Source organism: Solea senegalensis, linkage group LG2, assembly GCF_019176455.1.
Source record: "Solea senegalensis isolate Sse05_10M linkage group LG2, IFAPA_SoseM_1, whole genome shotgun sequence".
Lineage (NCBI taxonomy): Eukaryota > Metazoa > Chordata > Actinopteri > Pleuronectiformes > Soleidae > Solea > Solea senegalensis.
In genome coordinates, this window is record NC_058022.1 from 18,045,579 (window position 1) to 18,072,285 (window position 26,707).

Sequence of the window (26,707 nt, forward strand, 5' to 3'; positions counted from 1 at the left end):
AGAAGACTGTTTGGAATTCTACTTTGTACCAAGGTTATAATAGTGTTGGATTTTTCATTTGTTTTAGTTTTGACTTTTTGTTTTTAAGTGGGTTTGCTAGTTTGTATTAGTTTAAATTTTTTGTAAATGCTTAGTTTTAGTTTACTTTCAGTGTTAGTTAGATTTTGTTGTAGCATTTGCCAGGTGCAAGATTCAGAAGGGTCATAATAATTATTGTGTCATAAAAAACAAGTGCAAAATGGATGTAGTGACTGTTCAGTTGGGTGAAAGATATAGCCAAGAGACGAAAGATGCACATGAACAGAACATCATCATTATTATTATTATTATTATTATCATTATTATTATTATTATTGTTATTAATAAATAATTAACCTTCAAATCAAATTGCTTGTGAGTCTGGAGTCTCAGGAGCTCAATCTGAGGAAAAACAAAATAAACAATACAATAAACCCAATAAAAGACATACGTTTTTGTTTTTTTTCCATGAATGAATGAAAATGCTGTCTTAAATTCAACCTTTCAAAATTATAAATACCCTTCAAATGAACCCAAAAGGATTATATATGAAATGGATTTACAAAGAGGAAAATTAAGCACATTTTTTTAAACTTTTTATATCAATTAATGAAAATGTTTTTTCAATTTTAGTTTTTGTTATTTCGTTTGTTTTTGTTCACTATAAAAACATTGCTTTGTACTGTGCAAACAGAGTGTGCTCAGCCTTCATGACCAGAGTGAATGAATGCATGTTATTTTTTTGTTGTAAAATATTGAGTTTTCTATAACACTGTCTTGTAATGTTGTGCGTGTACTTTTTATAGTATTGATCTACAGTACAATTATAATGTGTTTTAAGAGATACAAATACAATAACTAATTAAACCCTGACAATAAAAGTGCTGGAGGTGAATTAAAGTCATTTTTTATACAACAATAAAACACTGACACTTGATGACAGAATCTCAGTTGAAGCATAAATACAAAAGCGTTTAGGAAGCACAAGATGCTTTTGTCAGCTTTTATTGCCACAGGACAAATGAGCACCTACATTAAACTTTGTTGTTGTCATTATTGCTGTTTTTATTGTCGAAGAAAATAACTATTTTAAACACCACAATTGCACAATTTCTCCTCGGGCAACTTTGTCCCAGAGATAAAAGGCAGCTTTAAATTGAGTTTTTAAGTATGATCGTAAACATGTTTATGCAGTTTATTTTTCACTCTTGATACAAATGATAAATGTCTATCTCTGTGTTACGCTCACCATTGTTCTCTGTAACCTGTTAATCAGATTGCATACGCCGCTGTGGACTGTACCAGAGGACAGAATCACGAGCTTTGTAAGCAGGAAGGAGTAGAGGGTTACCCAACATTCAACTACTACAACTATGGCAAGTTTGTGGAAAAATACAACGGCGATCGCGGGGTAAGTTGTATTTCATATCTTTTCTGCTATTATGTTTACTTAAAGGTAAGGTTGGAGTTCCTGGGAAAACAGGCTACATTTTGAAGTCACGACCAAGGAACGTGCAATGAACACGGATTCACAAGCATCGGTAACGCTCTGCGCTTTTCGTTGACGTTGAGTTTTTTGGATATATTCAATCGACAACGTGATGATGAACAACAACAAATACTCCGACATAAAGTTAACCTACCGGTCCAGTTGAAACAGAGCCACCATGTCATCACTGCTCTTTCTGGGCTTCCAGTTGTCTCCACCGTTCAAACGCAGCATTGATGTTCACTCTGGTGTTGGATCGCTCTGCATCAGCCTTTTTCATGGCTGTAGCTCTCCCAAAAACAGTTCTTCGTTTGTAACCAACACCTGTTGTTGGCTCCTTTTCTACTAGAACATTTGCAATCGAGCATATGCTCAGGAAATGTCTTCTGATGTGCGATTAGTGCACGAAGAGAGGGGGGGCATATGGCAGTTTGATTGATGCATCACAATCCAATTAATTCATTTGGGCCATTCAAAATGATTGGATGGTGTTTTTACAGGCCTGTCCAATCCACAGGTGACTGACAACTGTAACACTGTCGTTTCAAAGTCCAGTATAGTTGGACTACGACAATAATTGGAATTTTTGTAATGTCCGAGTGACTTTATTTTACTTTCTCCACAGGAGGCCGGCTTCACGGGTTTCATGCGCAGCCTAAGAGGACGTGACCAGGAAAAGGTTGTCAAGAAGAAGGAGGAGCTTTGAGGTTGGCGTGCGGGGGAAGGGGGCGTCGCACTGCACAGTTTGTCATTGCACTGTGACCTTTGACTCTGACAAGGGCCCTATCCGCACTGTCGTGGGAGACTTGATGACCTCAACGAAAGGCTATTTTTTTAATACCATGGTGATCACGTTTGTAATACCAACAGATTACCTACAGTCACGCCAACCACTTGAGATTTTTTTTTTTTTTTTTTCCTGATGGATATTTTGGGTGGAAATATGCAGGAAAAAGGTGATTTCATGTTTTTGCCCAAACACTGTGACTGCATTATGTGAAAAGCTAAACCCTATACAGTATCTATGCAATACTGACCCCCACTTAGGCATGTGGGGGTCTGTGTGGCTGGCCGGCACCTATGGTGGTTAAAGATGGACGCTACACCATCTATTCATCCACAGGAGTCCGAATCCAGTTCCATCATCCCTGCTTTTTTGTCTCTAGAAGAGACCCATGCTGATATTGACAGCCACCTGTTCAAATAGTTTCATACTAAATTGTCACGTATCAAGCCCACAACCATCCAGAGTATTGTTTATTTTTTTAATCCTCACAGATCAGTTAAATCACTGAATTCTAACACTAACATCTAAAATAGCCAAAAGATGTGAGAAGTGTTACTGTACGTAATCAGGTACTACAGCAATGTGAGGTAAGCAAAATCATGGTCATCGGGTCAATATTCTGTTTGGTTCCAAACTTTCATGATCACTCATACATTTGTTTGCTCAAAGGTGTGGCCTTACAAATCTAAGAGATCAAATTAAAATGCTGGAATTGCAGAAATATGAAAAAACAATAAGTGGGAGGGAGTCAGAGGCCTGGTGCCGTGTCAGTTCCCTCTAGTAAGTCAAGAGCATGAAATGCCAAATATTCACGCACATTGCCCTTAATATTTTCAGACTTTTTTCATCCCCATGAACTGTAGTGACTTTTCACCTCTTGTACTTCCTGTGTTTTTCAGTCAGAGTGGGATTTACTCAGTTAGGACTTATTCACACACGCACAGGAGACACTTAAGTATGTTCATGCATGTCGATCATAAAATGTCCACAGCTTAAACTTTCCTCCATCCTTAAAAATCCTGTCTCCCACATTATTCATGGAGGTACTGGAATATTATAGACGTCTGGTTTACACTTTGGGCATTCAGGGTTTTTGTTTAAGTTTAAGGAATCGTATTTTATACCTTCATTGCTTCTATCTTTTTTCTGCTGAACTGAACACCAAGGAACCAAGAGCGAAGTGAATGCACCGGCCAGTTTTTCCCTGATCTGCATTTGCCTGCCACACCTCAGCCTTTCACGGTTTCATGTAGCTTGGATGGTGCTCTCCAATGCCTTCCATCTTATTTAAAGTAATGACTTCACAAGTGGAATCTCCAGACCCCGTCCTGCTTCTCCTAGCATAACATCACTGATGCTTCAGAGCCATCGTTATCACCTCTGTTGCAGTTTTTTTTTAATTATTATTATTCCAATGCTTTGTGTTCTCAACTCCCACGCTTAAATATGTAAAGGCTCAACTGTAGGAGTTCCTGTCATTATTCAAGACTTTCCCTCATTATGAATATGGTTCTCAGGGATAGCGAAACACAATTAAAGGGAAATAGTTTGTTTGTAATTATGCATTCCAGCCGAATAATTTTGAGCCCTTAGGTCACCAAATCAAACATTGTTTGTATCCCATGAAAAGAAACGTATGGAATTTTCTCTGTGCTGTATCAGAATATCAGTAGATGTTACTGAACCGTTTCTCATGACACACACAACATTGGGATTCTTAATCCCACATGTTCTGGCTGGCACCAAACACCTTTTTGTGTTTAGTGTTTAATGTGACTATTAAAATTCAAGTGCTTTTTTCCCCCTTTCATTCCGATAGATGTTGACATATCGCTGTAATTAGGTGTTTATTCTCCTCATACAGGGGAACAATTACCTTTGTTCACTTTGTCCATGGGTTTTCCTTAGAAATCTTCACAGTGTTTGTTGAACAATAGAACAACCGTCGCTCTCTAATCCCAAAGGTTTGTGTTCTGTAGGGACATTTTTCACACTTATGCCAAGAAGTCATTGTTGCCTTTGTTGATTTTTTTTTGATTTTTTATTTTTTTCTGTGCCCAGCCATATGTACAGTTTTGCCCCTTGCAGTACGGACCTTGCAAGATTAAAACAAATAAAATCAAAGATTTCCAAAACACTCTTCTCCTTCTTTTTTATATATATTTATGATATTCTCTGTTAATTATTTTATTGTTCAGATAGTTATCGATTAACCATTAAACGTGTTCTGGTTGTGGCTTTATTAAAAATGTGGCCATGAAATGCATATTAATGTCGCCAACAGGACAAACTCTTGGTCATCCATTAACTTTTGCTTGGTTATTGATCATGGAAAGATGATGACTGCCTCCTCATCACTGTTTATTGCTAATCAAAGTTTGATATGCCAACATAAATGCTTTGATTATTTTTGTCATGATGAACCACTTGGCGTCTACACTTAGTTCAAAACACCTGCAGCTTTATACTATTTTGTTACTGAGAGAATTATTCACCAATAAAATGAATTGGATGAGAATTTGTCATGACTTTTAATAGTGTTTGTAATGACCTCATCCATATCATCTCTGTTTTGTATAGACATAATTTGTGTTCTGAGGAATATTCTTTAAAATTAAAATAGCACAGACTACACTTTTGGCATAATGAAATAAATATAAGTTGACCTTGTTGGGTGACTGGGCTGACAAATAGTTTTTTTGGGTTTTTTTTGCCTCTTTATTTTGACATTTTTCTCAGTTCAGCATCTCAGAGGAGAAACAAACAGGCCATGAGCAGAACTCAGCAGAACTGACACTGATGGCTTTATTATGATAAATAGCTTGGAAGTGGCACATGTCCTAGAAGTGACCAGTGCCACATCAGTGAGCGCAGTTGTCAAGAATCTCACTGCCAGAGCCTTTGTGCTTCATTGATGACAGGCCTGTCAAGTACTGAGGGGAAAATAAAAACTATTAGCATTTTAGCATCAAGGTCCAGAGAAACCCGTGTGGAGCTGAGTCTTCACAGCTTCGACCTCGAATCTCAGTCTAGTTGAGGAGTGACTTTTCCACTTAAGTTTCTTGCAGGGCCACACAGGTCAGTTTAGATGAAGTGCTGCTGTTGGGATGCTTGTCGTGTTCAGCCACAGCAGGCTGATTAATGCCCATGTGGACGGGCAGAAACACCCTCTCAATCCTAATTTAAATAAAGAGGATTTTCAAAGGGGCAGAACATTTTTTTTTTACCGGTGAGTTTACTTCATTGCTTCTCTTTTGGGTTTTGTTTTTTGTGTGTAGGGAGAGTTTTAACCTGTGAAAAAGGAGCTGAAGAAATGGATGGCAGTTAATACAAAGTCAAGGTCTGCTGGGATTCAAGCACCATTTAGAGGAGCCATTTTCTTTTTATGGATGAATGTGTTTAGGGCTGCTCAGGGTTTTATCCGTGTCATGTCAGTGTGCTCTCAGTCTTCCCTTTCCTTTGTAATTTTTTTTCATACAAGCCCACACAGTCTTTCCGTGTGGGCTTTCACTACCTGCCGTTAATTGTGTTAATCTTTTCTGCTCACATGTTAACTTGTTTTTTTTTGTCTTTCTTCTATTCAATGAGCTTACATTACAACAAATTGGCTCAAACACCAGAACAATGAAATAAATAGGCCTCAGAGTATCTGCTTGAGAGAGATAAAGATTTCTTTAGATCATTTCTCATGAGGCCGTAATGATTTGCATTCTTTGCTGCAAGATCTCCATGTTGACTTTCTGTGAAATCTAATGGAGCTGTTAGTCAACACTGAGAAGAGCAGTGTCCTTTTAACGATATTGCTAAAATAAAGTGGTAATGAATGGCGAGAATGACCTCGATTCATTTTATTTGACAGCTACACCCTGTATGCAACCTCCAGCTCATACAACATCAGTTGTACAGCTGAATTAATCAGTACATTCAGGGTCAATTATTCATGATCAGTTCTGTTCAACACCCTTTCCTCACTCGTGTTGAGGATGTTGAGGAAATGCTTTTATTTGTCCTGTGGCCTTCTATTTTACTATTATACTTCTATGTACTTTATTTTTCCAGCACAAATATAATGTATTTTTAGTTAGTTTGTAACTTAGACTGTACTTGCAGCTCAACTGATTAGCAAGCCTCAATTACTTGAATTAAATCGAAGGAGGTGCAAAGGATATATTTAGAAAATACAGATCAATGTAGAAGCTGCAAAAATCATGCAGCTCCAAACCTGAACGATACCCTTCCCATAATGTGTATGTCCCCCACTTCCACAGTGTCTAGCTACAGGTCATTCAAACACAGAGCCTGTAGTTTGTAATGCAAACTCACTGCAAACATTGTATAGTTAAAATCAATACTTATGTGGACACCTGTATCTGACTTTTTAGCATATGATTGTGCTAAAAATTGGCTATTGTGTAGTTACAATATGTCTTTTTTAGTTGTGGTGACCACTCAAAAATGCTTTACACTACTTGCCATTCACCCATTCATACCAGCACATCTACAGTATGTGCAGGACCTTTTCTATCAGAGACCTTTCATACCCAATCACACTCTGTCGGTACAGCCGTCAGCTATTACTGACCGGCTTTCCATCAGACTTAAAAGCCTGGCTGCAGGAAGTTTCTTCCATTCAGTCACATATGTGGTGCAACAGTGATGGTTCTCTTTAAAATGAGTTGGAAGGGGTCAAGTCAGGGCTTGGTGATTTTCTTTTGTTCAAAACGGGGAAACTATTTTCTTTATGGGCATTGTTTTGTACTGGGAGGATTACATCAGATAGATAACCCAATCCCTCTACAAGGAACTCTGGCAGAGGGGGAGGACATTCAGCTGAAGGTTTACCCTTCCCAAGTGCAGAACAGAATGCTTCAGATGCTCCACTGTACCAACTGCCATCAGACTCTATAACTGTATATGAACAACCAACCACTATTTGACTATATTTTATATTGTATTTGCAATTTATTTATTATATTTTTTTCTATTTATTATTGAATCTATTTTTCTGGTGTTGTAACACAAGTCATTTCCTGTGTTGGTGATTAATAAAGTGATATTCTATTCTATTCTAAAATATCACAGAAGTATTGAGAGTTACCATCACTGGAGCTAGCATGTGGACTGGATTATCCACAAACTTTAGGCCAAGTTGACATTATTCATTCATCATTTACAGCCAGAGTCAAACTCCTCATGATTGGTAAACTTGTCATGTAAATGTTAAAGGGGCTATATGAAAGGTAAACATTAACATATTCTTTACGGGCTGTATTTCAATTTAACATGTTTATATAGGGCCACTGCAGCCAACCTTTCAACTTGAAGGTTGTGGGTCCGATTCCTGGCTCCGCTGGTCTACGTGTGTCCATGGGTAAGACACTTAACCCCACGTTGCTACTTCTGGCTGTGCCAGCAGCATGTGAATGGGTATGAACGTATGTGATAGAAAATGCACGTAGATGTATGAATGTGTGAGTAAATGCGTGAACAGATGGGTGTTAATGGGCAAATGTAATATAAAAAAAAACGCAGTGTAAAGCAGCTTTGAGTGGTCATCAAAATGAGAAAAGTGTTATATAAATACAGAACATGTCATGGTAATTTTATGACTTAATACATTTCCTACATACAGCCCCATTCATTAATCTTGAATATTTGAGCTTTGATCCTGATTAAACATTTTCAAGATCTAATAAATCAGATGGCATGGCATGGTATGTCAATTTTTTCCAGAGGGAAAAAAAAAATCAAATTATGGTAACATTTTAAAAGTTATGTAAACAGCTACACTGGCATAGATTTTGGTGTGATTTCATGGTCCTTAAGCTTTTAAGATGTAAATGAAAGCATGGCATTCAGCACCGTCCTTGGAAAAACTGATTGTACTTTGTCCGAACTCTCACTTTATGAGAAACTATAATCATATTGGCTCTTAGGCAAGACTTTTGAATAATACATTTTAAGGATTTCCAGGAAAGTAAAACCCTGCAGTTGAACCAAGGGAATGTTGGGAAGGTTTATTTTCAGACATGTCAAGTTTCTCAAGAATGCATGAGCTCAAAGTTGAAATGTGTAATGATGACATCCCGGGAAAGAGAAAATTTTCAACATTTGAATGCTGATGTGTTTGCACATCTGTTTAGACAGTCTCACTGTTTAGACACAGTCATTCTGTCAACCTGTCATGCTCTGCACTAAACACTTGCTGAGACCTGTGGCTATTTATCAACTTGTCAGCAGCAGCAGACATCCATCATCTGCTTTTACTGTGTGCCACTGTCTCGCTCACATGCGCACACACACACACACACACACACACACACACACACAGGGAGGGAGAGAGAGAGAGAGAGAGATACCTATGCAATCTCAGGGGAAATTGCATAGGGACATATGAAGAATGAGCCCGATAACAGTATCTTTATTGTTTTCATTTCCTCTGGCCACAATTAGGTTTTTGTCTGTATTGTGACAGGAAATACAATGTTGATGCCAGTGAAATGTCCTGTTTTGGGTCCAAGTTATTAGAAATGTCATGTTATTTATTAGACTATCTTACCATAAGAACAGATAATACTGACATTAAGTGTGAAAGTAGCAGTCTTGAAAAAGTCAAAAGAATCATGAAACATTTAAATCACAAAGTTAGTTAAAAAAAGTAGTGCATGCTATCTATCTATCTATCATCCATCCATCATCCATGCTATAAGACGGAAGAACAGAAAGTTTGCATTTCAATCTTATAAAAGATAAAATAAGAACAATTATAGTATCGATTGTTTAATATATTTATTAGTGGTCGTTGTAATGTCATTAAGTAGTATAATCATTAATAGTAGTTAATAATTTACTTTTGGGAAACAAAAAAGTGAGTAATTTCACAGAAGTATCTCTGTTCATGATTGAAATCCGTTCATTACTACAACGGATTCAGATTTCATTCATTTGTGGATGTCTTTCTTTACCCACAATGCACAGCGAAACAGCCACGTAAACACAAACCTTCGCTGCTGTCAATGGCTTGCTAGCTGCCTTTGCTCTGCTCACTGTACACTCACAGAGCAGCCTATTACGGGTGCCCACACTATGCTACACTCACTTACCAGGTATCAAATGCCAGATTTACTATTTTACATTGTCAGACATGCATGTTTTGTTCAGTTCTGGCCGTAACTTGGCTCTGAGATAAGGGTATGTAAAGCAGCTAGCCGGTGGCTAACGTTAGCATAAGGGTAATATTGGCTAACAGGCGCGTCTGCTAGCTGCTAATGAAGGTTAATTTGCTCAATTTGACTAGGTAGCAGGTTTCCCTTTTATTGAAAACCACTGATGGTGTTATGAAAACATAATGTAAATACATAACACGAAGCTTCTTTGTCGGGGCTTTAGCAGGAATCGTTGCGTCTAAGTAAAGTTTACGCTGCTTCTCACACCATAGCTAGTGATGTGCAGTCTCAGCTGACATCTCTCCTTTGATAAGTTAATGTTTAGCGACTGAATGTGTTGTGGTCTTGAGTTTGGTCTGAAGCTGTTTTATGTTCGCCTTTAGCCACAAGTGAAGTGGAAGTGTGTCGTCACGCAATCGCTTCCTCTCGACGCTCCTTCATCCAGTGACGGTGGAGCTGTCCGTGGTCCTAACGGCCCAAGACGCAGCCACTGACGGGTTCTGTCCATTGCGTAAATTACAGCTAATAGCATTATGTCAGTGATCAAAGTGGAAAGTAACCTCAGAAACACAAGCTAAAGAATGCACAGGTAATCATTGCAACGCCTCCGTGAACCCGTCAGTGATGGCAGAGGCTTTAATACAAATACTCAGATTATTCAAGTTTTACATCCAAGTCTGACTCACTCGCAGTGTCATTAAGTGGGACAACGTAGTTATGAGTCATGAAGAAGACACATGAAGGAGAAAAGTTATATTCAAACTGCTGGTAAATTCTCAAGTCAGATCTTTTAATTTTAGACCTAACCAGTGCAGAACTTGACATAAGAAACACAAGAAAAATTAACAATATCCCTCCTAACAGAGATTGTTATGTATTGAAATGTCTAATGTTATTTTGATTAGCTGGCTTTGCTGCATCAGTTTTTTACATACTTGTTGTGTGTTGCGTTAAGAATGACGCAAATAACAATTCTGAAATTGTGTTCAGACTGATACACATCTTTTGAATCAGATGATTCAATCAGGGATTTTTTGTTCTGTAAAGTTTTTCAGAAAAAAATGTCTTTATAAGTCAAACATAATCAGATTGTATTTCTGGCAAACTGAGCAAGGAAATGCAGCCTAGCAGTTATTGCATTGGAATTAAACTTAAGATCAGTTAAAACTAATTTGAACACTGTTGACAATTCATGCAAGAGTATGACACATTGAGTTGAGTGGTAATAGACTTAATACTCTAAAGCTAGACTGCATCTTAAACGCACACGCTCTTAACAAGCTTTCTTTACTGTTTTACATCTGCTTGCAGGCCTTCAGTGAGATTGCCAGATCTTTAAGATGTCAATGGTGTTGTTTGCCTCTGTGGTTCGGGTCGGGGACGGCCTGCCTCTCTCTGCATCTACCGACTATGAGCAGGATAAAGAACTTCAGGAAACCAAGAAGCATCTCAAAGCTCTCTCCAAAAAACTCAGCCAGTTTCCCGACCGCTGTACCCTTAAAACTGGACCGTACAATGTCAAGTAAGTCTTTATGGATATTGATTTAAAGTGTAGAATTTTGGCCGTTGCAGGGTCCTTCATATTCAGTGGAATAGAGATTTAGACTCCTTTTATCTTCTTGATCCCTAATGCAGCTATGATGGAAATATTTTTTTAACAGATAGGTTTTTAATTTAAGTGTCTGCTTTTCTTTAAAGCTCAGACGGTGCTCGGGGAAATGCTTTGAATCGCTCAAGCCCTAATGTTAAGAGCTAATTAGTCTTGTTAAAACAAAGGACATGGCCGCAAGAAAGCTTCCAATCAACCATCAGTGAACTAGAAACTGTTCTGTTAAAAAAACAAAGCCTTAATGTTTCACAGCCTGGAGCACAAAAGGGTAGGTCAATTGACAGTGAAGGCCAGAAAGAGACTGATTCATTGAAGGCTGTTATAATTGTATGCAAAACAGCAAAGTTCATGTATATTTTTTTTACAAGATAAATTAAATGAGTTAATTAATAATTAATTTAAGAAAGAGAGGAAAAACATTTACAGTAATAAGAATTCAAAATACTTGGTATCCCTGGACAGTTTTCTCTTACTCCAGAGTGAGTTTATGATTTATTTTCTGATTGCTTTTTGTATTGATCTGTGTGACTTGTCTGAAGACTCAAGATAATGAAAAACAGATTTGTCCACAAGAAGAACACTTGTGTTGGTGATGCACTAGTTGAAGCTGAATAATGACTTTTTAGAACGCTTTCTAACGGCGTTTGTGGCATTGATGTTGATTTCTTTTCTCAAGGCCAGTGAGCTGCTAAGACCTTTTATTTTATCCATTATATGATGTGTCAAATCAGGACCCTTTGGTTTTTTTGCCTTGAAGTTTAAACAAAAGGACACTGCTTTAAAGGTGTGACGTCTAAAATTAATTCCATTTGGTCCTTTTGAATTTTTTATTGTGAATCCTGGCCTTGCAAGTTGTTAGAAACTAACTTCACTTACCTAAAGTGGCCTTCATATCCATAATACATGCATATTACCTTTAACACAATGAACGTGAGGGTTAATTGAGAAAGATATTTTTTTGTTTTTCAAATCTAGGTCAAACTAGATGCCGCATTAGTATCATAATTGTAAGCTGATTTCCTTCTCTGTTTGATATTTTGTATATGAGTACTGTAGCTATGCACTGACATGCACTAACATATATCTTAATGAACTTTTTTTGTTTGTGACTCTACTATGTTCTGTGTCCATGTTACTGTGATAACCAGCTTTCCCTCAACTGTATTTTCTGCTATTCAGATAAACTAGAAGGGGAGTCATTCTACCAGGGGAAATTAATTGAGCAAGTGTTTGTGCTCAGCTTAGCAATTAACACTACAATGCTCACAGATAGTGTTTGCTCAGGTGCATATATATATATATTATGCTTCTCTTTCTTGGTGGATATGTGATAATGAGACAGTCGGCACAAATGTGCTGAAATAACTTTGTACTGTGTTTACAGCAGCAGAAATGTCATTGTTGTTTGTATATTGTGCACTATTTAGTTAATTATGTTTTCATTATAGTTTCCCAGGGTTTCTGTGTGAAAATCTGTTTTTGTGTTTCAGTTTCACAAGCTCACTAGGTGTCGGGTATCTGATGGTGTGCACTGCAAATTACCCTAATGTGCTGGCCTTCTGCTTCCTGGATGAGCTGCAGAAGGAGTTTATTGTCACCTATGACCCCAAACGAATCAGCAGCGCTGTGCGGCCATACTCTTTCATTGAATTTGGTAAGCTCCATAGTACGGTTGAGGTAGCATCCAATGCTCACATTTTAAAATCCCTAAGCAATGTTTTTGAACAGTAATTTTATAAAAGTAATCTTGCTGTAACCCTGACAGGATGTCTTTCTCTCAGCTACAAACAATCTTTCTTGTTTTGCTCCCTGTGTTACAAACCACTGTGATCCATCAGACACCTTCATCCAGAAGACCAAACAGCGTTACAACAGCCCTCGTTCTCTGTCCACCAAGATCAACCTGGCTGACATGCAGACAGAGATCAAGCTGCGACCGCCCTATCAGCTCTCCCATGAGGATCTGCGAGCTATCAATGGGTTCTCTGTGCACACATCCTCCAAGTACAAGGGCATAGGTAGGACATGAGCTCCTGCTGCTGCTGCACACATACTCGATGCAAACATAATTCAAGTATGCATTGTTTGTTGTTGGAGTACACTTGAATTTCCCATCTGAGGATAATTATAATGTCTCAAAACCATTATCTGCCACTGTTAATATAGGTCAGAAATGTTGTTTTTAAGAAAAATACTTTCCTGTTATTTTCCTTCAGTGTAAAGTAACATTTACTTTACTATAATTGTTCTATCTTGAAGATGCTGTAAACAGTGTATTCTTACAATATGGAGCAGATCTGTACATATCATTTTAAATTATTTTCCAAATTATACATGTCTGGTGGTCATATATCACTCAGGAACAGCTCTGTTGCATCTCTATGGTTTAGATCCCGTCACCCTTCAGTAGCCTCTGAAAACAACCCTCTGATAAGAGCCGTCACACTTCAGCTGTCCAAAGCTAAGTGATGCCATAATGGGTCACTTAGAACTGTTGTTTCGCCTGACATCCTCTCCTCCACTCTTTGTTTGTTCTCTGTTGGTTGCCTGTGCCCTTGTCTACTTTTTCTGATAACATAAATCATTTTGTCCTGGGGGGGTGAAGTAATCTGATATTAAGAATGGGTCAGAGTATTTAAAGACAGTGTATGCTGTGCTTAGTGTTTCTATTGTGGGATTTATCTTTTTACATTGCTTATAAATTTTATATACATATGAATAAATTATATATATTTTTTTCCATATCTTCAGCCCCCACACAGACGTTGGAGCCAGTCACTCTCCCAGGCATCGTGTCCTGTGTACTCAGTGTCCTCTGTGGAGGCCTGAACCTGCTGCGAGGAGTCCACGCAATAGAGAGCATTCTGCAGGTAAAGGATTGAAGGGAAAATGTGGCTTAGTTGTGGCTGACAGTCATAATGGCACTAATAAGCTTTGAGATGAGGTAAAATATAAGTAACGAAGAAATGGAGGTGGAGAAAATGAAGGAATCCATGTTATTACACAGAAATCCATCATTATCGTCCATCACAATTGACAAACACATTGTGTACTTCCTGTGTGTTGTATTTCTCGTGCTTTGAACAATTATTCTGAAATTGTAACTTTGTATCTTAGATCATTTCCTGCTCTATCGGAATTTTTTTCTAATGCTATGTTGTCACACAGCCAGTCAGACATATTCTCCTTACTGCGTTCATTTCTTGAAAATGTCTCAGTAAAGTCCACCAAACCAAAAGAAACATTGAAAAAAGCATAAATGAGGGCAACCTCGGAACCTTCCTATTAGGTTTGTAATGCCCTGTCTAGACATGGATGACTAAAAAAACGCTTTTCTTTATGTATTTGCTTCCCCTCTGCAGAATGACGATGAAGATTTTAATTATGTGATTGCCTTCTTCCTCGGCACAGCAGCCTGTCTGTATCAGGTAAGTGATAGTCTGCAGTAAGAGCAGCTCATCACTGGCTGACTGGCTGACTAATGGCCCTGCACTTTACAGCTCAGCAGCTTGTCAGCTAGACTAACATTAGCTCAATACCTTTCAACCACCCCCCCACCACCTTCTCTATAACATTTTCATAAGCTCCTTTTGTGCAGCTCTTGATATTTAATTCCTTTTTGATTTTGTTTTTTTGGAGCCATAACAAAATCTGCTGGAAATTGGTAAATTGATGGGGGAAACACAGTTATCAGACATACTTTCTTACACATTCATCAGACGTATTATTGCTCAGGACATTATTGATTGCAGTGTGCCACGCAAAGCCACGCATTTAAATTATTTTGTTCTTCTCTGTTTGCAGTGCTACCTGTTTGCCTACTTCTCTGTCTGGAGGAACAGTAAGTCCTTCCTGGCGTTTGCACTCATCTGTCTGTCCAACATGTATCTGTATGAACTGAGGAACATGTGGCAGATCCTCTTCCATGTGGCGGTGGGCGCCTTCATGGCGCTGCAGATAAAACTGAGGCAACCACTGGGCAAAGCGCCGGACTATAATGTCTGACACAAACTTTAAAGGACAAGTGGACTTTCCATCAGATGTCTCGCATATGCCCTGGAAATGCAGCAGAAGACAGCGCCACAGCTCTAGCCAGTCTGAGGACGAATCGGCAACCAAAAAAATGTCTTTCCAGTGCAGGAGTAAAAAAAATGTAGTCCTTGCTCAATCCCAGCAGATCTGAGCTTGAAAGTCAGCAGCAACTTTAAATGAATTGCGGTTTGTTCACGATTTTCAGATAAATATGTCTACGTTTGTCATTGCTGCCATAGTTTAAGTCAGAGTCTTGCATACTGCATGTCCAGTTTTTCAAAGCTCAGTTCTTCCAGCACCCATAGACCCTCTAAAATCTAGTCTAAAACACAATCAACACCACATCTATGATATTTTTACTTTGAAGAATGTAACTGTTTTTCTTTATAACTTTTTTTCGAAACACATCATTATAAGAAGCTGTACTAAAAGGGAAAAAAAACAAGAAATATTTGTTAAAATTACAACTAACCCACAGTATACTTAGTGCAAAGCATGTTACGTGCTCAAGCCTATGATACATAACTCAATCCATGTGAGTAGAATCTAACCAAAAGTATTAAGAAATTACAGAAATTAAATATACAATTTGATATCTTTATCTGACATTTTCCCCATCTTGTTTTTACTTTACCCACTTCCTGCTTTTATCCAGTTACTTTATTTATTCATTTTCTTCCTGTCACATGCACCTTTTGAACATGTCCCCTTGGTAAGCTGACACGATGCACGACTCTGGTTAACGTCTTGATTTAAAACTATGCAATGCTGCCTCTTGTACATGTATCACAGTTTGGGCGCTTCCTGTATTCGGGAGCCAACTGTTATATCTAATGTTGCTCATATTTGTCATTTTGTGGACAGCTCATTTTTTGCTATTTATTTACTGATTGTTCACTGGCATGTGTTCAGTTAAGATTTATATAAATTGTATTTCTTTTATGGTCACTTTTTTTTTTATTAGTGTTATTGTTGTTGTTTTTTTGCATTTACTTGACACAAACTCCTGCTGCATCAGACGCAAACTGCCTGCTAGTATTTATTCCCAACTTGCTCACTTACACAGCCTCCAGGATGTGCCACTGTCATGTGACTATGTTAATGAAGAGTCTGTGTTGGCAGCGATGTGAAGATACTGGCTGTGATGTCGAGGCCAGAGGCAGTGTGTATCATCTGAGCAGCCTCTGGTTTGTTTTTCCCCCCACCGAGCCCCTTGGTTAAGTCATGGCTGTATCTGCCAGTTAGTAGGACGGACAAAAAAAAATCTCTCTTTGCTTGTATTGTGGATATTAACACAACATTCACATTTAGAATATTACATGGTGTGAGCTGTGTTTGGGAAGTTATGTGTAGATTTCCTGGCTTCCTGCAATATCCCAGCAAACGGGGAAGGGTATAGAGATGAGTCATGCCTTTATTCATTGTTCATACATAGCCGTAGCAGTTGTGCCAATATAGTCATATTGTTTCTTCACTGGATTGAGTTAAAATGGAAAGAAAATGAGTTAAGCCACGCAACTGTGCGCCATGTCCATCTGGCATCTGCTCTACAGATCTCATCAGGGACTGCAGCCGTGTATGATTCATGATTGCACTCTCTGAATGTTCTCTGCTTTCCAACAGCGGCACCACACCTACATGACCTAATAGTTCTTTTCACTATGTGGCTCTAACTTGATTGGATCTGAATTGTGCTTCACTGGCTCAGATAGTCTGTGTCTACAGTCTTTTCTCCACAGCAGCTACAGGAGACGTGTGTTGTGTAAAACAGGAAAAAGTTCACGGCTACTCTCCTGGTTTATGTAACCCCCCCCCCAGATCTTTAAAACACCAGAATTGACTGCTTGCAATTTTTGTATGTGTTGCATCCCCAGTTTTGTTTGCACAGTAGTACGGACATTTAAAGTGTATCCAGAGTTAAATTCACAAAATGGAGTGTTGGAAAAGCAAGGCTCTGATATGAAGTGAGAAATGTTTTTGGAAAACTGGATTTAAAGCATATCTGAGACCAGAAGTGCTTTCATATTGTCAATTTTTTTGTCGCTCATGTAACATGGTTAGTTCTTTTAATTCCATTTGAAATGCAGCACACTGCGCATATCACTGTGATAATGGTGATATATCAATTAGCTCTTCAAAGAATAATGCAATGTGATGATGTCATAAAGAAGCATATGTGCTCGTAGTATTATGATGATAGTAATTGATGTTATTTGTGTCTGCCTTATTGTAAGGGACAGCAATTTCCTCCATGTGCAGACTAATGGACTGCAAAAGTATGTGGGTTTAATGTCAAACCGGTGCTCCAGGTGTAAATTGCAGACCACTTGAAGGACGATTTGAACTCACCATGCTTCGAGTGAATGTCATTGGTAATAACGTTTTTGTGGGGAACGCTCACACCATCAGGGTGCGCGCAGTTTGGCTGTTCAAAAAAGGTCAAAATCCTTAAAACTGTGTGTTTGTTCCAGTGTGTGGTTGAGTTGCTCTGGAAGGAGCCCGACAGAAACTTGTGTGCCTCATGAGAGCAGCTCAAATTCTTACATTTTCTTTACGTTATTTGGTTTAAATGGAGAGAATGAGATTTTAATTCAATCGAGTATTGACTCGAAAAGTGAGTCTGCACACTGAATAGCCAGTGATTTCACTTGTATATATTAGAGCTGTAGATGGATGACTTGTCACTCAGGGTTTTAATCAGCAAATTATCATGTTGCTCTATTCCCTTCTGTCAATGAGAGCAAGACAAAGCATCTCATGAACAAACCTGATGATGTAGTACTGGTGCCATCTGTTGGTAGACTACAGTAACACATGAGCACAGGTCCAAATCATGCTGATGGGTTTTCAGGTAAGCTTTAAAAAGTCGGGAGTTATGGTTCTCACTGGAACTGTCCCCTAGTTCCAGCATTACATCCATGTGACTGATGAATTTATAGCAAGTAATGTAAATGTTTCAACCGGAATCTGATTCAACTATTTCAGGTTCGTGTACTTCTGGCCATGCAGTGTATTTCTGAAGTCTTGGATAAAAGACATGCTTTTAATTTTGACAATGCTAAGGTGAACGCTCACACAAAGTACAGGCAATCCTCTTTATGCGGAAAGGAATCAATCGGTTAATCAAATGTACCTGTGAATCTCAGCAGTTTATTTGACTGTAGAAAAAAGGAGCATAGTGTTTGGCATGACAACAAAAAACAACCCACGCTGTTGTCTCGGAGGCCGGTTTTCTTTTTTTTTGCTGCCTCACCTCGACAAAATCATCATGAGCATCATGAGCTGTAGAAATGAAACCAAGAATGGATTCACTCAGTGGCCTTATAGCTACACCCTTTATCTCAGCGCTGTGCTGTCTCTCCAACCCCATGTTCCCTAATGGCACATTCCTGCACAAAACAGTAGAAAACAAGGGGGGGGGTCACATTGGCAAAGAATGGCACAGCATTCCCCGAGTCAAATGGACTCACACTTAAATCTTTAGCAGTGGTGTGTGATAATGGTTTGTAGCAGTGCAGTGCATTAACATAACAGAAACTACAGCAGGTTTTCATTGTACAGACTCGAAGTGGCAGAAGTTTCTCTTGTTATTCTTTTAAACAGTGAACTAAAAGCAAACGCCTCGACATATAAAGGACGAGGTCTCTGCAAGTTAACATTTTTTAATGTCAACAAATCTCATGACAAGATCAAAATGAACAATGAATCGTTCCCCTGTGCAAACCCGTCTTTCTTTAAACCAATGATAAATAAAAAAAAACCAACAAAATATGAAAACCATTCATTATTCAACTAAAAATGACCCGCTCAATAATATAATTTAATTCCACATAGTGTATTTCATTTTAAAGGTCCAGTGAGTGAATTAGTGACAGAACAGACTCTGTTTTACTCTTTACCAAGTGTGTCAGGGAACTATGGTGGCCCTTGCGTACCACAAATGATGTTGTGCTTGTGCGTTTCTGTAAAGTCTCACTTCATATTGTGAAACACATGCTGAAACATGGCGGTGCAAGATGGTCGTCTGTGTAATAGCAAGGCCCTCGCCTAAAGTACGCATAATCAATTTTTTTAATTTTATTTTATTTTAAAGTCATAAGCAAACATATGTATGCCGAATATATTACATTTCTGCTCTTAAACCTCTTAAATGTCACACACTGGACCTTAAAGTGAAACCCATGTTCAAGGAATTGTATTAAATTATACATAAATAATCCCATTTACTCCTCTCTGAATATTGGTCACGAGTCAGAAACTACAACATTGTTGATTTTGTTGTTTTCATGAGATTTTCAGTATGTTGACCATAAAAAAAAAAATGGAATAATGTTATCCTTATCCTTTAAGCATCCACCTCATGTATGTTGTATATGAAAACCTGACACTATGACTCAAGACAAACAGAACTGTGATTTGTTTTAATGTCATTAAAATCACTGAAATCCAATAGGACAGCCATGTTGAAGACAGTTTGGTCAAATGATGTGTAATGAGTAATGTATGTAATGCTGAAAACACACTGATAGGGAAGGAAAAATACAGTAAAACGGACAGATTTCCTTATGAGCTTGTCTTTCCCTGACCACAGGATGAGTATCATCACAATCATTAGTTCAGAGTTCATGTTAAAGGCCTCATCGGAGATCATTGGACATTCATTGGGTCGTACCATCTGATTGAGCAAGCAAGAGAGGAGGATGTGGGGGGGGGAGTGGGGTGTGGAGCTGTGTGGTGGGTGGATGAATGCAAAATGGCTGATGCGTCCCTGTCCTCATGTCCCGTCTGTTATTCAAAGTGCGCCCTGGCTCGGTTTAAAGCCTCCTCCTCGCTGTGAGAAAACGCAAAAGTAAAGAGAAATCATCTGAAACGACTTCCTGCGCATCAGAAATGCTGGATTTGGTGAAAAGAGCGAGTAAAAGAAACCAAACAAAAACAAAAAAAGGGTTATTCAGGGAGTCTTAGTTAATGGTGTGTCAGCTCCACTTTTACGACCAGGCAACACAAGTGAGGGTTTCTGAAATCCAGACATGAGAGTGATAGTGTATGTACATCTGAATACACATTGGTGTTTATAGATAGCTCTCTAATATATTAATGTACAAAATATAGAATCTTAAAATATCTGATAGGGGGTTTTGTTGTTCTGAAGTCAAAATACAAAATGTCAAAGATTAGAAAAAGCTCTTCGTTGACATCCTCTTAGTGTGTACGACGTTGATACTGCAGTGTGACTTTGTCATTTCATAAATCTGATGGGAGGCTTTCTGTAAACACTGTGGAGCATTTTTTTTTTCTGTCTATTTATACAAAAAACAGAGTCCAAGCTGTCTCTGAGGGACGTCCTCGCCTGCAGCACTCGCTCTTCACTGATAAAACACCACTTAGTGCAATGCCTATAACGCCTAATCCAATAATCGCTGCCGTGATCAGAGAGACTGATCCAAGCGCGGGTAGTGTTGTGGCGTCAGCTGCGGTGAGATTTGTACCTGCATCACCACAACATGGACAAAAACATACATGACATAAACTCATATACAGACACATAAAACTGTGTGTTTTACATGTGCACGCGTACGTCAGCAGGACAAAGGCAGAGCGATAGAGGAAGTGACACCGTTTTTTATGTCTTCCTGCGGGTTTGTCCAAACCTGTCAGAAAGATCTGGCAGATGGAAGCAAATCTAATTTCTTGGAGAACATTTTTCCATCAGGACCTCGCGTTGGCTGGTGAAATCTGTCTTTGCACTCCAGCTGGACATCTTTGGTCTCCCTGTCAGAGTCAGGCTTGCTTGGCCCCTCCCACTGCGTCTCCTCCGCAAGCCGAGCTTTGGGATGAGTTTTCTCATCCTGGCTCGTTGTGGCCTCAGTGGGTTTTAAGAGGGTTTCTGCGCGGTGTCCTCAGAGGTCCATGAGGCTGCTTGTTATAAGAGAGGCAGAGTTATGGCGCTTCACCCACATGGGTCTCGTTTGTCCCCAAGTGTAGGTTAACTGCTGGGGGGTCCACTGGTGAGGAAATAGGTCATCATCTCTCCTTTCCCCTTGACTGTGACCACGCCTCTGTACTCCAGTGTGTAGTTGTAGGAGCTCAGCACCTGGTAAAGGTCAGCGGTTACCTGAAAGGACAGCAGGAGGAAGGAACAGTGAGTGAACAAGCTTCATTTTGCTCTAACACTTTCTCTGTATTCAATTTTGTCTTTGTTCCTTTTCTCAGCGGTGAGTCATTTGATGAGATGAAATGACGTCTGGGTTAAAACTGGACTGTATAGAGAAAGCATCCAGAGAGCGCAGGCATGAGCACACATAAGGCATGTTTTCATCACTCAGGACATTACTGGGAACTGCAGTATATGCATTTCCACTGCAGGGACTAAATTAAAGTACCAGGTAAATTAGTTGAATTAAACACATTTTTAAATCATAATATATAGCCCTTGGAAAGCATGATGTCTAATTTTAAAGATGAAGCATCGAGACCTGCTTTATTAGGAGATGCAGCTGAGACAAATGAAGTTAAATTAAGGATTTCCATCTGTATTTTAAGGCTTTGGGGGCATTTAATGTGTAATTGAGCAAAACGAATATAACCATTAAAGAGTTATATCTTATTTATGAACTTGAATCGACTTATTTTAAATCCAGCCAGCAGCTATTTGTGAAGTGTGGATTTGCAGAGGTTTTGCACATCAGATGAATTCCTGTCCCATGACTAAAATAAACTGCACCTAACTCAAAACACACTAAAATGAAACAGCCAGTCTAAGTACGACCAATGTTGTGTTTTATTTGACCTCTAACATGTAATTACACAGTGACTGTCCCACTTTTACAGTGTTATTTGACTTACAGGTGATGGGATTGATGCTGTGTTCTTCAGAGACTATTAACATAAATGTAAGTCATAGGATGTATGAAATACTGCATGTTTTAATGTTACAATGGTACTTATTAACATGCGTTTTAACATTATTACCTGTAATATTGATGTTAAATAATATTAGAAATTATACTTTGCTGAGGAAATGCTGAACTTCCTTAATCTTAAAGCGTTGACATGTGTAAACTGTCATGTTTAGTGTCACACTCTGTCACCTGGATCCTCTCTGGTACACCTGTGCTGTCCATGCGACTGGCCACGTTCACCGTGTTTCCCCAGATGTCATACTGTGGCTTCCTGGCCCCGATCACCCCGGCAACCACAGGGCCAATGTTTAGACCTAAGAAAATAAAAGAAACATAAATAATCAGTCTAGAATTATTTCTCCAGTTCCAATTTGGCAGCTGAGCACTTTAATGTTCTGAGAATTAAGTTCCGTCTCACACATCTTTCATCAGCCCACTCACCTATTTTCATCTTGAAGTTGTTAAAGGAGTGTTCATTGATGTATTTCATCTGGTCCATCAGTCTCATGGCGTAGTCGGCCAGAGCGCGGATGTGTGAGCGCCCGGCCTTGTCGTACGTGGAGTCGTTGAGGCCGGACGCCGCCATGTAGGTGGAGCCGATGGTCTTGATCTTCTCCAGCTGACGGAACTGATCCTCACTAATGATCTGTTGTTGACAACAACAGGAACGGTTCATAATATATGTAGCAGTAGCAGTGCTTAGTTGATTTATTCGGATAACATTCTATGTTGGTAAAATTACCTATTATCTACAGCGGGGGGGTGTGACCTACACTGGGGGGGGCTAGAATCTTTATAGGAGTCACAGTCCTATTTGATTTTAGATGTCTTTGTGAGACATCTACATCTAAAATATAATTACCAGTATTCACAGATACTTATCTGTTTTAAACTGTATTCAAAATTGCTAATTTTACTCAGTCTCCCTGTACATATCAAAAATAAAAATGCACTATGCTTCCATAGATTGTTTAAAGGTTTTGCAACACACGATGAAATACACTTATATTTCAGATGTTAGTGTTTTCCCCTCTTTTTTGGAAGTATACTCAGGTGGGGGGGGGGTCCATATTGTACATAACTGTAATAGGGGTCCCTCAAAAAAAGGTTGGAAAACAAAGATCAACAGCATTACCTGATTTTGTTAATTCTGTATTTTGATAGCAAAACATCTTAATAGTAAGTTAGTAAGAATAGTTTTAGTCTTAAAACCTTTGCTTCATCAATATTTTCACATTAATACCAGGTCATATCTAATGTAACTCGCATTACAAAATGATCGGAGACTGTTTAACATGGAGGAGCAGACAGTTTCTAAATCGAGAGCTCATTATCTTCTCTGACATTTACAGTCACATGTTCCTTCATATAGTTTTACAACCTCTGCACACGACATTGTCTCTCTGTACAAGCACGTACAGTACATGGAACAGCATTCAGAGAGATTCGCATCATCACACACACACAAAACCTCCATCCTACCTCATCAAAGTCTGCGATGATCTCATTGAGCAGCCTCAGACACTCGACTCCCTCACTGTTGGCCTCCAGCTCCACGTAAAACTCGGAGAAGTTGCTGATGGAGGCGAACATGACCGCGACGCACTCGCACGACTGATAGTACAGCTCGTCATTCCGCCGCTCGCGCTGGAGGAAGTGCGCGGCGACGTCTTTGGGAAGGATGTTGTGGAGCAGGCGGCGATTGTAGGCCTGCAGCTCCTCCATCTCCTCCTTCTCCTCAGTGGCCTAGTGAAGATAGTGAATAATATCATAATAAACGATTAATACTCAGTATAATACAAAAGTCACTTGGAGTTAGGGTTAGTAGTGCAGTATCTGGACAACAGTATGGATTTAAAAAAGCCTTTAATAATAGGATAAAAACAATTATTTCTGCGATTGGCCATATTCACTGTTTTTGCCAAACGTAGCTGTTGGTCTTCTGTCTCTGAGCTGCTTACCCGGGTGGAGACTTGTTATGTGCTCCATCAGTGAGAGCAGTGAGCTGGTAAATAAAGAATCCTCCAGCAACTGAACGTTTGTTTTGTTTTTTTGTTGTTTTTTTTTTTTATATATAACTTGTTTATCCTCTTGACTTGATTACAAACCACAGGCAACACAGTCTGCATCACTACCTCCATTAGACGTGAAGGAATCCTTAAGGACATGTAATTATAAAATGAATACTTCACTGCTCATTAGAGTATAAAGCACTCATTCTCCTGTCTGGAATTTCTTTTCGGCAGATTCATTTTCTTAGGAGAACAACAGCACAGCAGCTTATTTCAATGAACCGAGGATGGATTCTGATGAAGACTTAACAGTCTGTGAATATTTTTCCAGAAACTTCATGTTTCAGACGTTCTCAGTTTCTTCACAGCCTTCGAATGAGTGATCATCTCAACACGTATTGGTAGGAAATCAATACAATGTTTTGGCTTTAAGAAAAAATCTTGGATGAGAGTTGGAAAATAACATCTCCTTTTCTTGTGATCAATCTTCTCATTTGATATTGAGACATAATTATATGGGGTGGAGCCGCAAGTTGATAAATCACCAATGAAGTGATAGAATATGAGTGAGTAGTGAGAAGTGAAAAGAGCAGGAAATATAATCCAACCACACCCAAATCCTTCCTATCCCACCCCGACCTTTAATTTAATTTATTTACATGAATTCCGTGTTTTTAGTGTGATATATTTTCTCCTTTCTCTTGGTGCGTGTATGTTGGTAACCCCGCCCCCCCGAGTCTATACTTGCCAAACCTGTTCTAGAAAGATGCCAGTTTTACCCTGAATGTGGAGCATATGGAGCTTTTCCACATTTAAGCTATTCATGGTTTTGCAGCTGTAAGAACAGATAACCACAATGATGAAAGCATCTAATGTCATCTAATAAAAAAATCAACACAAAAACATGCATGTACCGACCCACCCACACACACACACACACCAGAGACTGTGTATAAAATTGGGCGTAATCTTCTAGTTGCAATAAACAAACTCCCTTTCATTCATAATTTGACTGACACCAGAAATTCACAGACGTCACCTGCAACTAGTCTCCAACTGGACGATACCAGCTGTCAATCACACTGATGTCCACTGCTGTATTGTATTGTCTATTTTCCTCTAAGTGTAAACAATTATTATCATTATTATTATTATTATTACAATTATTAATAATTATTATAGTAATTACTTACAAAAGGTAACATGGTCTGTATGTTCACTGATGTTAGAAATCATTCAAACTGAGTTCTTTTTGGAACCAATGGAGTTGCCCCCTAGTGGCTAACTGCTACTTTCATCATCTTCTGGTTTGAAAAGTGAAGCTTTTTAAACCAGAACAGGTTTCCATGACATCAGAGGACATTACATTGATTTACATTCATTTCCTGGAGACTTACTCAAACCTTAACCACAATTACTACTGATCTAATCCTGACCCCGACCCTAATCTTAACCTAACTCTAACCTCAGTCCAACAAATTTTGGTCCCCACAACATAAGGAAAACCAAGTACCAGTGTACACACACACACACAATTTGTTTCCTTCACCAAACGAGACATTTGGGGAATATAGTCTTTACATATTTTGAATTTACATTGTGGAGTTTATTTTTAATTTATTTCTTGTGGACTGGCACCAACCTGCAGCTTCCAGAGGAAGTCCAGTCTGGCTGTGGACTCCACCTGCTGGGCATGAAGGTAGAGAGCGAGAACGAAGACGGTGATGATGACCGGGGTCATGATCTTCAGTGGGACCTTGGAGTCCACCACACAGCTGGAGTTCAAAACACACACACACACACACACATTAAGTTCCCTGCACTTTGAGCCCTGAACTAATTCAGTCTAATACATACATAAAGCTTTGCTATATTATATTAGCGTAATTGTCTCATTAGCTTCTGTTAGAATCTGCTGCCAGCAGCTCATTAGCCTTGCATCTGTCCCAGCACAGTGATAGTGATGCTGTTAATGGACTCACCTTGTTCCATTCATGTGCTCGCTGTGAGAGGAGTAACAGAGAAGAGCCAGTCAGCTTTTAGAGCATCTGTACACGTCATCAATGTAAACATTACAGACGTAAACACACACACACACACACACACAGTAGGAATGAGGTGACTCACGCAATGTTGATAGCGTTGGCCATGACCAGCAGGTCCTGGTTGTCAAAGAGGCTCACTTTGGGCACTTCCATGATAACAATGTAGAGCAGCTCGATGAAGAGCATGAGGAAGAGTTTGCCGATGCTGCTGATCTGCAGGAAGACTGAGCAGGCTAACAGGCTCAGCAGCACGCAGGACGAGAAGTACTGAGGGGCGGAGGTGTAGAAGACAGCGTGTTAGGAAAGGTATGTTTTAATTGAAGTTTAGGTTTGAGCACGATATTTGATAATAGTGCGCAGTGTCACATTTTATTTTTAATTTTCAAAATGTGGTAAACCTACAATGTTGACCATTTTATTGTGAAATATATCCAACCATTTGTCATAATAATCACACTGAAGTGAACTGCTTAAAGTGCGTTAATATAAGACACAGACATAATGTTGTAATTGCTTTGTATTCATATGTTTCTCATCATATGTTTCTCATCTCGTTTGAGTCATGAAATACTGTTTGACGTGTAGCACGTGCAGCAAATGTCGCTGGACACAATAGTTGTGTTTTCTTCTCTTTTTTCTGGTCTTTT

The 26,707-nt window shown here is 39.0% G+C and overlaps 3 protein-coding genes across 3 annotated transcripts in view; 2 read left to right on the forward strand and 1 right to left on the reverse strand.

The window, feature by feature from the left end:
* The window catches only part of pdia5 (protein disulfide isomerase family A, member 5), a 52,555-nt gene extending 48,126 nt beyond the window's left edge, over positions 1 to 4,429 (forward strand). Inside the window, exons 16-17 of the mRNA XM_044018532.1 lie at positions 1,295 to 1,429; positions 2,133 to 4,429. Coding sequence (XP_043874467.1) covers positions 1,295 to 1,429; positions 2,133 to 2,213 — 216 coding nt within the window. The 3' untranslated portion in view covers positions 2,214 to 4,429. The remainder of the gene's footprint in view (positions 1 to 1,294; positions 1,430 to 2,132) is intronic.
* A 4,855-nt stretch (positions 4,430 to 9,284) lies between these two features.
* Positions 9,285 to 17,295, forward strand: sec22a (SEC22 homolog A, vesicle trafficking protein). Its single transcript, XM_044019538.1, has 7 exons — positions 9,285 to 9,400; positions 10,772 to 10,982; positions 12,560 to 12,723; positions 12,908 to 13,087; positions 13,821 to 13,939; positions 14,432 to 14,497; positions 14,874 to 17,295. The coding sequence occupies exons 2-7, from the start codon at positions 10,801 to 10,803 to the stop codon at positions 15,072 to 15,074; spliced, it is 912 nt and encodes a 303-aa protein (XP_043875473.1). The 5' UTR covers positions 9,285 to 9,400; positions 10,772 to 10,800; the 3' UTR covers positions 15,075 to 17,295.
* Positions 17,296 to 18,231: 936 nt separating this feature from the next.
* Positions 18,232 to 26,707, reverse strand: part of adcy5 (adenylate cyclase 5) — a 71,984-nt gene continuing 63,508 nt past the window's right edge. The window contains exons 15-21 of the mRNA XM_044019536.1: positions 26,143 to 26,327; positions 25,998 to 26,018; positions 25,658 to 25,790; positions 23,486 to 23,749; positions 22,445 to 22,649; positions 22,193 to 22,317; positions 18,232 to 21,216 (exon numbers count right to left, since the gene is read on the reverse strand). Coding sequence (XP_043875471.1) covers positions 21,088 to 21,216; positions 22,193 to 22,317; positions 22,445 to 22,649; positions 23,486 to 23,749; positions 25,658 to 25,790; positions 25,998 to 26,018; positions 26,143 to 26,327 — 1,062 coding nt within the window. The 3' untranslated portion in view covers positions 18,232 to 21,087. The remainder of the gene's footprint in view (positions 21,217 to 22,192; positions 22,318 to 22,444; positions 22,650 to 23,485; positions 23,750 to 25,657; positions 25,791 to 25,997; positions 26,019 to 26,142; positions 26,328 to 26,707) is intronic.